Source organism: Copadichromis virginalis, linkage group LG4 (assembly GCF_057382275.1).
Source record: "Copadichromis virginalis isolate Kocher_CV1m ecotype Utaka linkage group LG4, C_Virginalis_male_GT1.1, whole genome shotgun sequence".
Classification (NCBI taxonomy): Eukaryota; Metazoa; Chordata; class Actinopteri; order Cichliformes; family Cichlidae; genus Copadichromis; species Copadichromis virginalis.
Window position 1 is genome coordinate 33,391 of NC_140621.1, and position 15,734 is coordinate 49,124.

At 41.2% G+C, this 15,734-nt stretch overlaps 1 protein-coding gene across 4 annotated transcripts in view; it reads left to right on the forward strand.

Moving 5' to 3' along the window:
• Positions 1-13,836: 13,836 nt before the first annotated feature.
• smg1 (SMG1 nonsense mediated mRNA decay associated PI3K related kinase) overlaps positions 13,837-15,734 on the forward strand; it is a 57,861-nt gene continuing 55,963 nt past the window's right edge. For all 4 annotated transcript variants that reach the window (XM_085452986.1, XM_085452988.1, XM_085452987.1 and 1 more), the window contains exon 1: positions 13,837-14,068. In XM_085452986.1, the coding sequence (XP_085309112.1) occupies positions 13,992-14,068 (77 nt within the window). In that variant the 5' untranslated portion in view covers positions 13,837-13,991. The remainder of the gene's footprint in view (positions 14,069-15,734) is intronic.

The window sequence follows — 15,734 nt, forward strand, 5'->3', positions numbered from 1 at the left end:
GATATGAAAAAAATGCATATTTCACTGGCCAGAAACATAAAATGTCTAAAACAATTCACGTTTAATAATTACTTAAAATTTTCCACAGTATCACGTGTCTACCACTGTTATTCTTGTTGTTGAGTATTTTTGATAAACTCTGTTTTTCTGACTGTCACTGTGTGGTGCTTTTGGGTAACATGTTGAGCCCAGAGAAATGTGTTCTTTTACTGATATGAGATTTTTAATTTTTAATATTTAACAGGAAGAGCTGCAGCAAGTTGCACATATGTGGAACACCCACATAATACGCAGAAGCAGAAATGCAGTTGCTCCAAGTGGGCGTCCGATTCTCATGTACACCATCCCTCATCTCATTGGAGGACAGGATCATCTGAAAGAGGTTTCTCGGGAGGCAGTGGATGCTTGTAAGCAAGAAGGCCAACAGAGAGGACCTTATACCTGTGATGAAGCCGTTTTCAGCTTGTGTTGCCTTATAATGTCAGAGAACTTCTTACTTCCACCAAGCACAGCAGATGAATCTGTATCTCTTCCTGAGAGCCTATATACTGAAGGACTTATAAACCTAAATATAATTGGGCTTTGGGAATTTTTACGGACATATTTTTTTGGTACAATGTTTTATTTGTGCAATAAACAATAGAAAAGACAATTATTATTATTTTGTTTGGATTTTCGGTTCAAGATAGTAGTATTAAATTCAGTTCTTTTGAATTCCTTTGGCGGCAGAAAAAGATTGGACTCAGAGTGGTCAAAGTTTAAAAAATTATCTTTATTTTACATTTCTGGAGGCCTGAACACACAAAGACTACTGCATTCAGCCAGCATGGTTATATTTCTGCAGCACGTCACACACACTCAGTTCCTCTTTCTTTTTGTGTCTGATTTCCTCTACAGCTCTGCACTAAACTTCCCCTTTCTAAAGTCTGTTGCCAGGGCGACCTGTCACCCTCTGACCTAGTTTTTGTCTCGTCTGGGCTTGGTTTCCAAAGGCCTCTCTTATTAAAATACATAAAACAATATAATCAGAAAATAAGCACTAAGAATATATATTTATTTCGTGACATACCCCCTTTTTAACTAATTTTATTAGTTAACCTAATTAACTGACTCCCTCAATAACTACTGTGAACTAAAAACAGATATAATTAGATTTTTCTGGTAAAAGGTCCTACATCACTTTTGTCACTCTTTGGAAACAGCCTCTATAGAGTTAACCTGTTTCCTCTTTCAAAAATTTACTCCTGCTTTCTTCACCCCCTTTAACGGGTAGCGCATATCCGGCCTTAACACTGTTTTTGGGCAACTTACATAACATAAAAATCCTACAAACTATTACTAAAGTCCCTCTCATTACTCTTCATTACTTTATGCTCACATTATAACCTCTGTGTAACAAGTTTTTGATCTTCTTTGCAATCTAAACAACTGCTCTTCTGAGAGGTTTCTCTGTGCTTCTTTTGGGTCACATCCGTGTCCCTCTCTCTTGGCCTGATCCGTTCAGACTGATCCTTCCTGGATTCTCGCCAACCCCTTCGTAGTTTTGCTGTGGTTCTGGAATCTGCTCCTTCTTCTGTAAAGGACAGAAAACGAAAACACCTCTCTCTGCTACGCCTCAATATCCTAATAAGTTCATCAATTGTTATCTAAATTGTCCTAAGTTAGTTTAAACTATCATGTTCTGGGCTCTATCCTTTATATGTATTTAATCTCCATGTTCTTTATGTGTGTAACCGACGCTTTTAATTTTATTCGACACACCCAGGGGAAGATATACACCATCACCATATCAGCATAGATCTCCACTAGAAAGTACACTTCAAATGGTTTTTGTCTATCAGGGTTTACGCCCCTTTTTGCTTCAAGCAGATACCTAACATGCAAAAAGTTACAGTTAGCGACAGTCGCCACAGTTCCTTTTTTGATAACCTTTAACACACTTAAAGAGACAATTTCCCCGCCTCCGCTCCAGTTGTTTTCTGTCATTGCTCTCTTCACCCTTATCTCTGGAACATCTCGAGCACGTCTTGTACAAAACTGTTATTTTTACAGGCACAAATGCAGTTACAAGAAAAATATGTCTCACCTCTATCCTAAAAATAGGTCCACGTCATGTCTGTGTCTGTAAGCATGTTTGCATTCACCCCTAAGCACTCTAAATCCCTTTCCTACGATATTTCAATCCAGACAGTCACACTGAACAAAGCTTATGACCTTCACAAGACTGAGTGGGAACTCCTATGAGCACAATTGCAATGTGTGTATGAAAAATGATAATAAACGCTTATTCTAGAAATCCAAAAGAAATCAAACATTTTCAATCCTAACATCTTCCCTCCCTTCACCAAAGGATATGTTTTATTCAAGCTGCCGCCCCACAGTTTCCCCTTGAGTGTGGTATTCAGCTTCCTATGAACACCGGCATTTTATCTTCTAAAAAGGATTCAGTTTATTCTAATCCTTTGGTTTAAACATGAAAATAATGATTTCTGCCTAAGTTTTACCATACTTAAATTATCAAACACACAAAAAGTCATAAAATGATCATATAATCCATTGTTCCACATTAGACCTAAAACTCACCCTTTTTGACACATTTCCATGTGTCGAACAAAACCACAATTAGGAAATTAAAAGAAAAGAAAAAGGTTAATCATATTATTTCTCAGAACACCTCAGCAATTCTCCTCTCGAGTATATTTGCCTGCAAACCTGTGTTAAGGAATAAAATCAGTTTAAGTATCATGTTAAATCTTTTGAACTCCTGGCTCCATCCAGAGCCTGCATCCTCGGAACTGCCTAGAAACAAACCTGTGTGTTAACCTGAACTTCACATTTGAAACTCAGTTTTCCCCACTTATGATCCAATCTGTGTTATAAGAAACAAAACTTAAAACAGTTATCAGTCATGTGCTTCATACAAAATTTCCATACCTTTTTAATTTCACCTCGATCCTCTGCGTGTCATGGTACTTCTTTTAATTTTGACTTTATCAGAGCTAACCAAAATGTGTTTTACTTTCCTTACTTTGCTCCTGTTCCCCTCCAGTACCACCTCGTATCACATACCCTTACCGATTGTGCTCTTTTAATAATTTACTGTTTTAAAGGGAAAAACCCTCGGTCCCCTGGACCAGTGTTTGTTATTCCATAACTCTATTCTTTTTATTAATACTTTCTCTTTATTGATTTTCATCTTATTTCACATACAGAACTAAAGAGGGCAAGGGAAACCAACACAGTCACATATGTTCACATATTCCAAAATACACAACGCCTTGTTTTACTTACACATACTACATATTACACAGGTGCATGTTCCATTCAAACAAATTCGTAGCTGTCCCTCTGCATCACAGAGGTATCAGTTTCTAGCCTCTTGACATAATGATCCCATCGTTCCCAAAGTCTCTCTCCTTTCTCCTTCTGTAGCCGCAGTGAGAGGGTAATCAGTTCCATATGATGAATTGTGTTAATAATGTCTATGACCAGCTTCCGTGTGGGGGGGGGCTTGTCTGTAACCAACACTTAGTAATTGCCTTTTTGCATGCAACCATAACTATTTTCAGTAAGTATGAGTCTCTGTTATTTATATCCTCAGGGATATTCCCAAGGTACATGGTACTAAAGGAGAAGTCCAGTGTTACTTCCAGCACATCCATCACCATTTGTTTAATCTCCTCCCAAAAGGTCTTCAGTTTAGGGCATGACCAGAAGACATGGAAGCAACCTGCAGCGACCTCCCCGCACTCCCTCCAGCATGAAGCGCCTGAACCACTTATTTCGGATTTCTGCTTTGGTGTGATGAAGAATCTAATTAAATTCTTCCATCCAAAATCTCGCCATGTTAAAGAATTTGTGGTAGACAACACATTCTTCCACATCCGCAACCAATCTCCCTCTGAGATAGTTATACCTGCTTCTTTTTCCCATCGATGACTGACATATCTTGTTGAGGTCTTTTTCATGGCTGTAAAACTTCTGTATATTTTGCCTATAGTACCTCTTATAATGTTCTCACCATAAGCATCCATAAATATTCGGATCACCCCACTAGCATCTGCGTCAAGCATTCTAATTTCCTTCCGGAAGAAGCTCCGAACCTGCAGGTAACGATAAAAATCTTCCCTGCCGATCTCGTAAATCTGACACGTCCTCAAAATTGATCAGCTCCCCATCTTACAGATTGCAGTGATTCCATGCCTGGACCACTCGCTGAATTTATGGTCTAACAATGTTGGAAGGAAGCGTGGGAGATACGCTGGCCATCCCAGCAACCCTATTTCCCTATTAAGACCAAAATTTTTAATCACATCCGCCCATTTTTTCAGGGAAAAACTTACACAGAAATTTTGCATCTGATATGCCTGTGGCAAACTCTCAAGGGACCCCAGAACAGACTGTATTGGGAAATCCATCAAAGAAAGCTCAATGTGCTTCCATTTTGCCTCAAACTTAGAGTTACACCAGCACACTAGAGGTCTGATCTGGGCTGCCAGATAGTAATCCTCAAAGCACGGTAGAGCCATGCCCCCCCGCTCACCAGGCAGCTGCAATGTTGCATATCTCACTCTCGGTCTTTTATTTCCCCATATGAATCTTGAGCAATGCATATCCCACTCCCTAAATTGTTTTGCTGGAACCTCAACTGGAAGTGCTGCAAACAAATATAGCAGCTTTGGGAGGATATTTATCTTTATCGCTCTAACTCTGCTGCCTAGATCGAGGAGGCGCAGAACCACCTCTCCAGATCTTCATATATCTTCTTGTTCACCCGATTATAATTAACTTCATATAACAATGCAAGGTCTTTTGTCAGCAGGATCCCCAAATACTCCATTTGAGATTGATGCCATCCGAATCTATATCTTGCTACCAATTGTCTTGAGGGGTTAAAGAAGAATGTCAAGATTTGAGTTTTTTGAATGTTCAGTCTCTAACCAGACAGTCTGCCATATTCTTCCAGTGTTTCCATAAGCAGAGGAATTCCCTCTTCCGGGTTTCCTAGCGCTACCAGCACATCGTCTGCATACAAGCAAATTTTATTTTCCACATTCCCTGTTGTAACCCCCTCCAATCGAGTATCTTCTCTGATGCATTGAGCCAACGGCTCAATGAAAAGGTTAAAGAGCAGCGGGCTCAACGGGCAGCCCTGCCTGCAGCCACGTTGTAGTGTTATCCAATTTGAGAGGCTTCCATTAACTTTGATCCTCGCTGTTGGAGACATATAAATCATTCTTATACACTGAATAAACCTGTCACATAGCCCAAATCTCTTCAACACATGAAGCAGAAATTCCCACCCGACTGTATCGTATGCCTTTTCCGCATCAAGCCCAATGAGAACTGTTCCAGTTTTCCCTTTAAGTATCTGGTCAATAATATGAATGGCCCTTCTGATATTATCGTGTGTTTGTCTGTTACCAATGAAGCCTGTTTGATCCTCCAGCATGGGCATCAATGTACTCAACCTCCTAGCCAAAATCGCGGCAAATAGTTTATAGTCTATATTTAACACGCTAATAGGTCTATAACCTCTGGGGTCAGTTTTATCCTTCCCTGCTTTTGGTATGACAGAGATATACGCCTCCCGCCACGATGGTGGGAGCGCCCCCCCACTCAGAGAGTAATTAAAAGAGGCCTTTAGTAGCGGGATTAAGGGTTCCCTCATCTGCCTATACCACTCTGGTGGAAATCCATCACATCCTGGGGCTTTAAAAGTCTGGAGTTTTGAGATCCCAATGTTGAGCTCTTCTGCTGATATTTCTCTGACGAGTTTTTCATTCTGCTGCTTACCTATAAATGGTAGATCTAGGCTGGATGAGAAATTCTGAATCTTATGCTCATCTGCTTTATCCAGTTGTGTGTATAGCTCAGCGTAATATTCTTCAAATGCTCTCTGAATTTCTTCGAGTTTATTAGTTATCTTATTTGTTTTTAAATTTCGAACTTTATGAATAGTGTTCTCCTGTTGTTGCCTCCTGAGACTCCATGATAATAGCCTAGCAGCTTTGGGTCCTGCCTCATACCACCGTTGTCTATTATATTTTTATTTTTTTTCAATTTCCTCACTTAAAATTTTGTGGATCTCCTGTTTAACCGGCCTCATCTGCTCCAATACCTGGGGGCACCTTGTAACGGTGTGCAATTGTTCCAATTTTCCCAAATTTTCCTGCAAATCTGACAGCTTTTTTGCTCTGACCTTCTTTAGGACTGCACATTTTGCAATAATTTTACCCCTAAGGTATGCCTTAGCCGCATCCCATAAAATCGTAGGATTAACTGTTCCATTGTCATTGAGTTCTAAATATGTTTTTAACTCCTGTCCCATTTCTCTTTTAAACAAGTCATTATTTAACAGACCTGTGTTAAGCCTCCATAAGGTGTTTTTGGGGCTAGCTTTAAACCCAATCTTCATAGTTAGTCCCAAATGATCAGATAAGTCTCTTTGTCCTATTATACAATCCTTCACTCTGTGGAGATCTTTACTAAAAGTAAGGAAATAATCAATCCTCGAGTACATATCATGTCTCGCTGAATAAAATGTAAATTTGCGTTCATGTTTGTGTAAATATCTCCATATATCTATAAGCCCCAACTCAGACAACATTGTTTTTACTTGTTTCTCTAATTTAGTTCCCCTCCGGTCTCGGCTAGTTGTATCCCATTTTGGATGGAGAAGTAAATTAAAATCTCCTGCACATATACATGTGCCAACACTTTCTGCGGCAATAAGACTGAATATCTCCTTAAAGAACCCTGTACTACTACCAGGGGGTGCATATATATTACACAGCGTGACGTCTTCCTGTTCCATTTTCCCTTTCACCAACACAAATCTTCCCTCTTTATCTTTATGTTCTCCAGTAAACTCAAAACCAACCTTGTTCGGTATCAGAATGGCCACTCCTCTTTTTTTGCCAGATCTATGTGAGGCATAATAGATATTTTTGAATCCCATTCTCTTCCACTTCTCATGTTCTTCCTTTGATAGATGCGTTTCTTGTAGAAATGCAATATCAATTTTTTCCCTTTTTAGCTTTGAAACTATCTTACTCCTCTTAATGGGATTCTTTATACCATTTACATTCAAAGACAATACCTTATAATACCGCATATGTTCTATGTATTTCCAACTTATTTTCCCGCACCAACATAACAATACTCCCAGCCCTCAGAACACATAATAAACACACATGAACAAAGACAGAACTTGTCTTAACCAAATAAACCAGGTCTTCCATAAGAGAGGTTTTTTTTCTCTCCTCTCAGTCTGGGGGAAATGCCACAGTGTGGGGCCCCTCTCGTTCCCTATTTTAAAAGAAAAAGGGAAACTAAAAAACAAAAAACATGTGAGTCACCTGCATCGGACCCTCACCACTCTATGATCAAAGGGGGATCGACGTGCCATATTCCATCACAGCCAGGGGAGGAGGCCATCCAACCATATACCCCCCTGTAATGATCAGCAGCCCGGCGCACCTGTTGTTCCGTTGGTCTTATGTTCATCTTAACAGCGAAACGGGGCGGGTGGGGCGCAGGTGTTACTCCTCCGTACCGACGTCCTCCGTGTGCTGGAAAACCTTCAGCTTTTCCCGTGCGCTCCCGCGTAGATCAGCTGTATTCCCGGCGCGCCGCGGCCCAACCACGCTTGTCGGTAGGATACTGCTGATCATCTCCGCCGTAATGCCTTTGGGCTTTCTTGTGGCCACCGGTCCCACCGTGTATCCGCGTCTTCTTAGATCCGCCGCAGCTTCCTCCGCGCTATTGTATAGGACCATTCCCGAGTCAAAATGAACCCGCATTTTAGCAAGCGGGGTCTGGAACTGGATGGCGTTTTCTTTAAGTACTTTTTTAACCGGGCCATACTCTTTTCTCTTCATTTGTATGTTTTTGGCATACAAATCCGTTTCTCCTTTATATATACCGGCTTCTTCCATGCAGCGCGTAGGATTTGTTCTTTAATATTGAACTTTAAGAAGCGCACCACTGTTGATCGAGGGGGCGCCCCCGGCAGCGGCTGCACTCCCAGCGCCCGGTGAGCTCTCTCTATCCCTAGGTTCTTCTCGCTGCCCAAGTCCACACCGTCCCCCAACTCCGATATCATCATACCTTAGCATGGAGGTGCCTTCTATGTTCTCAGGGAGGCCATATATCCGTATGTTATTACGGCGTGAGCGCCCCTCCAAATCCGTAACCTTCTCTTGGAGCTGCCTCTGGTTATCCAGCAGCTGAACAATCAATCAATCAATCAATCAATCAATCAATCTTTATTTATAAAGCACTTTTCATACAAAAAACAATGTAGCACAAAGTGCTTTACATAGTTAAAAACAGCCCACCCCACCCTCCAACTCACTCCCCACACTCTCATTAACATAAATGATGTGAATACACACATATCCCCCCCCCCCCCCCCCCCCCCCCCCACACACACACACACACACGAGCACACTTAAAGAGTAAAAATTGGGCTGGGCCAAGTGAGGAAACACTATCACAGGGAGCCGTCTGCACCGGGAGCCGGTCATAGACCGCAGCCTCCAGGCTGGGCACACAGCAGGAGGGAGGCCAAGGAGCCCCCCAGCCAGGCTGAGAGGACCCCCAGAGACCCAGCAGCCACAGTCGATCACAGCCCCGGTGCAGAGAGCGCCCTCTGAGGAAACACTGCAGATATGACACAATAGGATATATACAGTGTAAAATGATAAAATAAATAAGAACAGGATACAATATAAATATAAATATAAATAGAGTAAGAAGATTAAAAAATGAATAAGAATAAAATCAATAAATATTAGGTAAAGTCTAAATTAATAATAGAATAACAGGATAGAATAAATAAGCATAAAATAAATAAACGCTAAGTAAAAGCTAAATTAAAAAGGTGGGTCTTGAGCCTGTTCTTAAAAACATGTACGTTCTCTGCGGCCCTGAGCTCCTCCGGCAGGCTGTTCCACAGACGAGGACCATACCACTGAAAAGCTGCCTCTCCGTGAGTATGTGTCCTGACTTTAGGGACAATCAAAAGGCCAGCACCAGAGGACCTCAGGGTCCGCGAGGGTTCGTATGGTAAAAGCAGATCTGAGAGATAAGAAGGCCCAAGACCATTAAGACATTTAAAAACCAATAAAAGAACTTTAAAATCGATCCTGAAACACACGGGGAGCCAGTGCAGCGATTCTAAAACCGGTGTAATGTAATGTAACAATGGCATCCCTCACTCCAATGTCCCATTTCTCCTTCCCTACCATGTTTCTTTCCATTTCTTCCAGACGTTTCCCCACCTCCTCGATCCTGCTTGTGGCGGCGGTAACCTGTTGATTTATCTCGTGTGTTAACTCGCTCATTTGGGCTTTCATGTCCTCTTTTAAACTTGTTCTCACGAGCGATAGCTCCTTCTTCATCTCTGCCTTAAGGTCTTGCATGCCCTCCGCCACTTCTTCACTCACCACTTGTCTGAGGGGGCCTAGCGCTGATGTTGCGGCCACCGCCGCCATCTTCTCGCCCTCTTGCTCGGAGCGTGTTTCATATGTCTTACTCTCAAGTCGCGTTTCTAAGCTTTGGCCCGGGGCTCGTCCCTTCTTATTTTTATCTCCGCTCATTATTCTTGAAGGGAAAGTCGCTTTTAATGAATTGTATTCTTGAATTGCGGATTATTTTAGCTATCGATGCAGGAGCTCCTGTTTATGCTGCTACTCTCGCCACCATGACACCGGAAGTCCCCCATAACTCTATTCTTAATGTGAAAAGTCTACCAATCCCCTATATAACTCCTAAATATTGCTTTGGTTCTGACTATTTCACTCTATAAAATTTAACTGACTTATACAGTGGCCTGCTTTTGTTAATGGTAATCTGAGTAATATCAGAAATTTTCTCCCCTTTAGCATTTGGCATTTTCCCAACAATATAATGTGATACCATAATCTAAGCCCAGTCAATAAAACAGAATTTCCTTAAAGCAAACATCAGCAACCCAAAGTTAGCAGCCCCAGGGTTAAGTCTGCAGCTCCACCCTCATGTGAAACTACACTCTTCCCTTCTGGTCTCTCTTCTCCTCCTGCTCTTGGCAAAGCAAAACATAGCAAAGTAAAGCATCCACCCTTCTCTTCCCGACATGGTGAATTGTTTGTCAACATTTATTCATCCTAACCTTGGTCCAGTCTTGGTCTCAGTGTCAAGTCAGTCAAAACTTTAGTCCACATCATCAGTCCATCACAGTTCAGTCACACATTCACTCACACGCATTCACACCAGATATTGCTGATAGTGGAGACTCCCACGCAAATAATCAGATTCTCCACCCTCAGCAACATGAGCTCATTCATTTGTTAATTAATTTTCCCCACCTCATATCTCAGTGGTTGGCCTCGGTTCTTCAGCGTCCTGACAGTCTGAGGTCAACTGATATAATTTCACCTGCGAAATACACAGAAAATCTTGTTAAAAGCCGCGCAGTTTGCACAACAGTAATATTCCCATTAAGCACTTTCTAAACACGTTATAACAATGTGTCATCACTAAATTAGAAACTTCTTCTTCAGATCTGCACGACTGCACTTAGTCACAGACCTGACCACTCTATTTAATTATCCTGTATGTTACCATTATATATTTTACCAAGCAATTCTGCTCACGCAGTCACAGACATGTTTCTTTGCACTCACACGGCCCGACAGGAAACTTCAATCCTTCTTTTTTTTTTGTCACCACTCATTCAACTCATTTGCATACTGAGTCATATCTCAAGAAGTTGCCTTGACAAGAGAAATGCATATTTAAACATTACCACATGATTAAATTATTTTTATTTTTACCGTAATCACTTCTTTTGCTCAATCAGCACGAGAGCACTTCCAATTCACTATTCTAAAACTACTTTAGGCTTTTAATCACTGGCTTATCTTTTTCCTTTTCACAAAAGTCACTCTATTGTCATGAAACTCCCCTGAGTTATTCCTCAACTTCAGGCTTTAAGTGTGTTAAATTGTAACACTGATGAAAGATAAGAAGCTGATTTTCATTGCATGTGTGTTATTAGGCAGGTTTAATCGATGTCTGTGCAGTGGAGCTGCAGATCCAGCAGGGCATGTTCTCAAAGCTGCCTTTCCTACACATTTCTCTGCTATAATTTGATCATTTTTTTAACTACTACCCAATACTGAACCTTGAGCTACTCCACAAGCAATATGCATCAAATTAGATTTATATTCATTTATTTGTACATATTGTTGCCTATTCCCTACATAGCTTTTTAACCATTCCAAAACCACTCCCCTTAAAACCATACCTTTCCATTTTTTTAATAGAATTTCATGATTAACAGTATCAAACGCCTTCTTTAGATCTAAGAAAACTCCGAGCGCATACCTCTTATTATCCACACGTTCTGTTATCTCTTCCATTAAATCTATCAGTGCCAAAGCTGTTGATCTGTTGTTTCTGAACCCAAACTGACTATCTGTCAGTAATTCATATTTTTCCACAAAACTGTCAAATCTTTTTATGAAAAGTTTTTCCAGTATCTTAGAGAACTGGGAGAGTATTGACACTGGTCTATAGTTTGTAAAATGATACTTTTCACCTGTTTTGTAAATGGGAATAACTTTAGCAACTTTCATTTTTTGTGGAAAAACTCATTTTTGAAAAGACAAGTTGAATATATATTTTAATGGTTTTACAACACCATCAATAACTGTCTTTACTGTTACCATATCAATATCATTCCAGTCTGTACTGGTTTTGTTCTTAAGTCCTCTAACTATGTCATAAATCTCTTTCTCTTCCACTGCTCTTAAAAACATTGAGCTTATAGGTATATATAGGGTATTCTTTTTTATTTTTGCTGGCATTTTGTAGTCCTTTAGTCATCCATGGTCTTCCAGCATAGTTGTGTTTCCTATTAATCTCAATTACTGGACAGTTTTTCTCAAGTAATGTTCATAAAATTGCTTCATAAGCTTTATTAACTTCTTTTTGTTCATATACAATATTCCAATCATGCTGTAAAAGTTCATTTCTAAGACAACAACAAAACACCACTCCGGTTCAGATCCGGGAGGCCGTTCCTCCCAATCACGCCCCTCCAGGTCTCGCTGTCGTTGCCCATGTGAGCATTGAAATCTCCCAGTAGGACAACAGAGTCCCCAGGCGGAGCACCCTCCAGTACCCTACCCAGGGACTCCAAGAAGGCTGGGTACTCTGAACCACCACTCGGCGGATAAGCGCAGACAATGAACAGGACCCAGGACCCAGAGGTACAGAGAATGAACCCTCTCATCCACTGGAAGAAACTCCAACATACAGGCAGCAAGGATACCCACCCAAGCCCGCTGCTTCTCACCAGGGGCACCGGGAATCGGTTCGCCAGGATCTCCACTCCTAGCAGCTGCTGGGCTCACAATGCACCCGACCCTACTGCACCTCCTGCAGGTGGTGGGCCAGCAGGAACATGTGCCCTTGTCCCTTTTTTGGCAGGCACCATGGACTAAGGCCCAGCCACCAGACGCTCGCCCTCGGGCACCCTCTCATGGGGCTTGGCTCCAGGGTGGGGCAACGGTACAAGGCGAATAGTGAGCTAATAACATTCGTTAGGGTTTTCTAGAATATTTACAAACAAAATCCATTTTTTTCAATTAAATTTTATTTATATATCACAAAATTACAACAACAATCACCTTAAGGTGCTTTGTACTGTAAGACGGATCTAGAGAAACTTTCTTCTGGTGGCATGGAAATCAAATGGGGTGGCAAAATCAAAGCCATTTCTTTACACGTATGCAGGCGTTTCTGCATATTCTGTAATATATATTATATATGGTTAAAATGCATCAAGTGCAGTAAGTATACACATGCTTGATATAAGCACGGTCTGTAACTTTATTATTGGTTTTAGCCCTATCAAAGTAAACATGTGAATTTTGATTTGATTTGAATAATAATGAATAAAATGTAATTTTAAAAAAATAGCTAGAAATGCATAAGAGAAATGGAACAAGCCAATCACAGGCTGTGGCAACCCAACAATTTTTGTTGTTACATTTCTATGGCAGTCCTTGTCACATTAGGGCAGTGGTTCTTAACCTGGGTTCGATCGAACCCTAGGGGTTCAGTGACTCAGTCTCAGGGGTTCGGCAGAGCCTCCGCCATGACGTGCATGGCTCATTTTGTGCACCAGTAAAAAAAATCACATTTTATTTTTCACTAAAGAGGGGTTCAGTGAATGCGCATATGAAGCTGGTGGGGTTCAGTACCTCCAACAAGGTTAAGAACCACTGTATTAGGGCATAGGTTATGACTCAGGGCTTGTAGAAGGGTTTATGGTTACAAAGTACCACCAGCAAGCACACAGAAGTACAAATTTTTGTCAGACATTTTTAAGGTTACTTTTTCGAGACTTTTATGCATAGTTATAGACCTACTCTATTTATTTATTTATTTGCTGTTGTATTTTTACAGACATATTTAAGGCCTTTAAAGATGTTTGCAGTCATAGGGTTGCATCAGTTTTGCATCAGATTTTTTTGACAATAAAGATATTATTAGTAGTAGTAAATTCCTTTGCTTAGGATTATGGATACAGAAGAAACAGGAGAGATGTGTCACTTATATCATCGCTCAGCTTTGATCACAGTTTAAATAATACGCCAAATAGCCAAAGAATAAACATGTGGCGTAGACACAGATTCAAGTGTACGAGACTTTCTGCAAACGTATCCAATAATGTAATATTGTCATTTATTCAGGCAAATGAATTTGGTCCTAAGAATTTTGGGTAATTGTCTTAGAATCCGGATAGGTGGCGGTAATGCACGTTCTTTGGTTTGACAACTGCCAAAAAAACATAAAGAAGAAGGAGTGCCGTAAGCTAGCTGTAACAAGAAGTTGCTAACCTATTTGTGAGGTTTGATAAAGCATAATAGAGAAAAGTAACGTTGCGGAGAGATAAGTTACCGCTGACAGTAGGTCATGCAGCGCTCTAAAAGGTAATGAGCCGTAAAGCCACAGGGTCTCGGCTCAGCGGCGCCCACAAACTGCGGCCACACTGGAACGACTGGCAGTCCAGGTTGGTGCTCTGTGGGCCTACGGCTCGCTGTTGTGTTCAGCTGGGGCCACATGGAAGGGAAGCACTGTTTGTTTGTGCTTAAACGCTTAATACTAACAGACCGTAACTGCACTGTCTTGAAAACCATCTTGTTTACGCAGTATAGACTCACCCACGGTAAACGTAGGGCTTGCTTGTGACGAGCCTGTGTCGTGGACTGTCGCTGCTAACAAGCTAACGCTAATGGCTAATCAACTGTGAGGCTTTGGTACAAAAGCACGCCAGTTGAAAAAATAATACTGATCTTTTATGTATTTTACTGATGAGCGATATTTAAAATGAAACACATGGTAGCTCAAAGTGTTTGTGAGCTGTGGGTCTTCGCGCTGGCTACATATGGTTAGCTAATGGGAAAGACTACCCAAAGCAATGTTATCAACTCCTCAGATAACTTCCGGATACGTTTTTTACAGCTTCTTCACAGAGAGGTGTACGATGGTGTTGGTTTTTTAACCTGTTGGCGTTATAATAACTAACTGGGCAATGAGTAAAAGAGGAGATGTCATTGCTGGCTGTGAGCGTGGCAGCTGCCCGAAGGCCTCGCTTAGTTTTGAAATGCGGCTCACTGCAGCTTTCTGTAAGAGACGGGATCCATGTTTCCATACTCCCGTGTCGACCCAGGGTATTTTGGGTGTGTGTGAGACGTGTGAACAGCGTCAGGTGCCTGTTGTTGTAGTCACACGCTAAATGAAGACTGCAGACTGGGCTCAGCAGCAGGTTATTGCTCCTGTTTTAGTAGGGGTGGGGGTAGGCCTGATTTGCATCTGTTTGCAAAGAATTTCTAAACGATTAAAGTAGTATGACAACAAAAATGACAGTCTGTTCATCAGTTCTTTCTTGGGCATTAAACTAATCTAATGTTAGCCTTTCATTTCTGGCGTGGCTGTAGTTCAGGTAGACCAGGTCATCGCCTAACTGGGTGGTTGGTGGTTTCATCCCAGTTACTCCAGGTTGCATGCCAAATTAATCCTCGTGCAACATACTAACCACAAGTTGCTCTCTGATGCATTCATCGGAGTATCTGTGTGTGAATGAGGCATGCTGTATAAAGCACCTCGAGTGCTCCAGTAGAGTAAAACACTGTAATATAAGAACCAGTGCAGTTACCATGTAGGCCTTGTTACTGAGCAGCATTGCACCTCATGCACAGAATTGCCAGCTAAATAGTTTATTTTTACTTCCTGCTTTAGTGTGTTTTTATTTTGTTTGGTGTCTTGCTTCATTTGCCATCCTTAGTGACTTTTTCTGGTTAGTTGGCTAAGTGAGATTTAAATGTTGCTGTTAATGATTAAACGATGGCGTTTAAGCTGGCACTAATACTGCAAGCTTCAAAGCTTAGAGTCAACCAGTAATGTCGAAGCAACACTTCATGTTTTGTGAGAGGATGCAATAGCGAAATGATGAAGTTTGTGTTGATTATTTTTGTTTGTATTCTTTCTGATTAACAGTATGCCATGATGTGATGTAAGTATTATACCATGTGATTAATGCAGTTGTTCCCTCTGCTGTATTAAAAATGCAATAGACTGTTTACCCTTAAAGTTGCCCAATAAGTTGGAATATGCACCAAATGCTTTTCATGCAGTCCCTCGTGGTTTATCTTTACTTTACACCGACTCATCTGGAG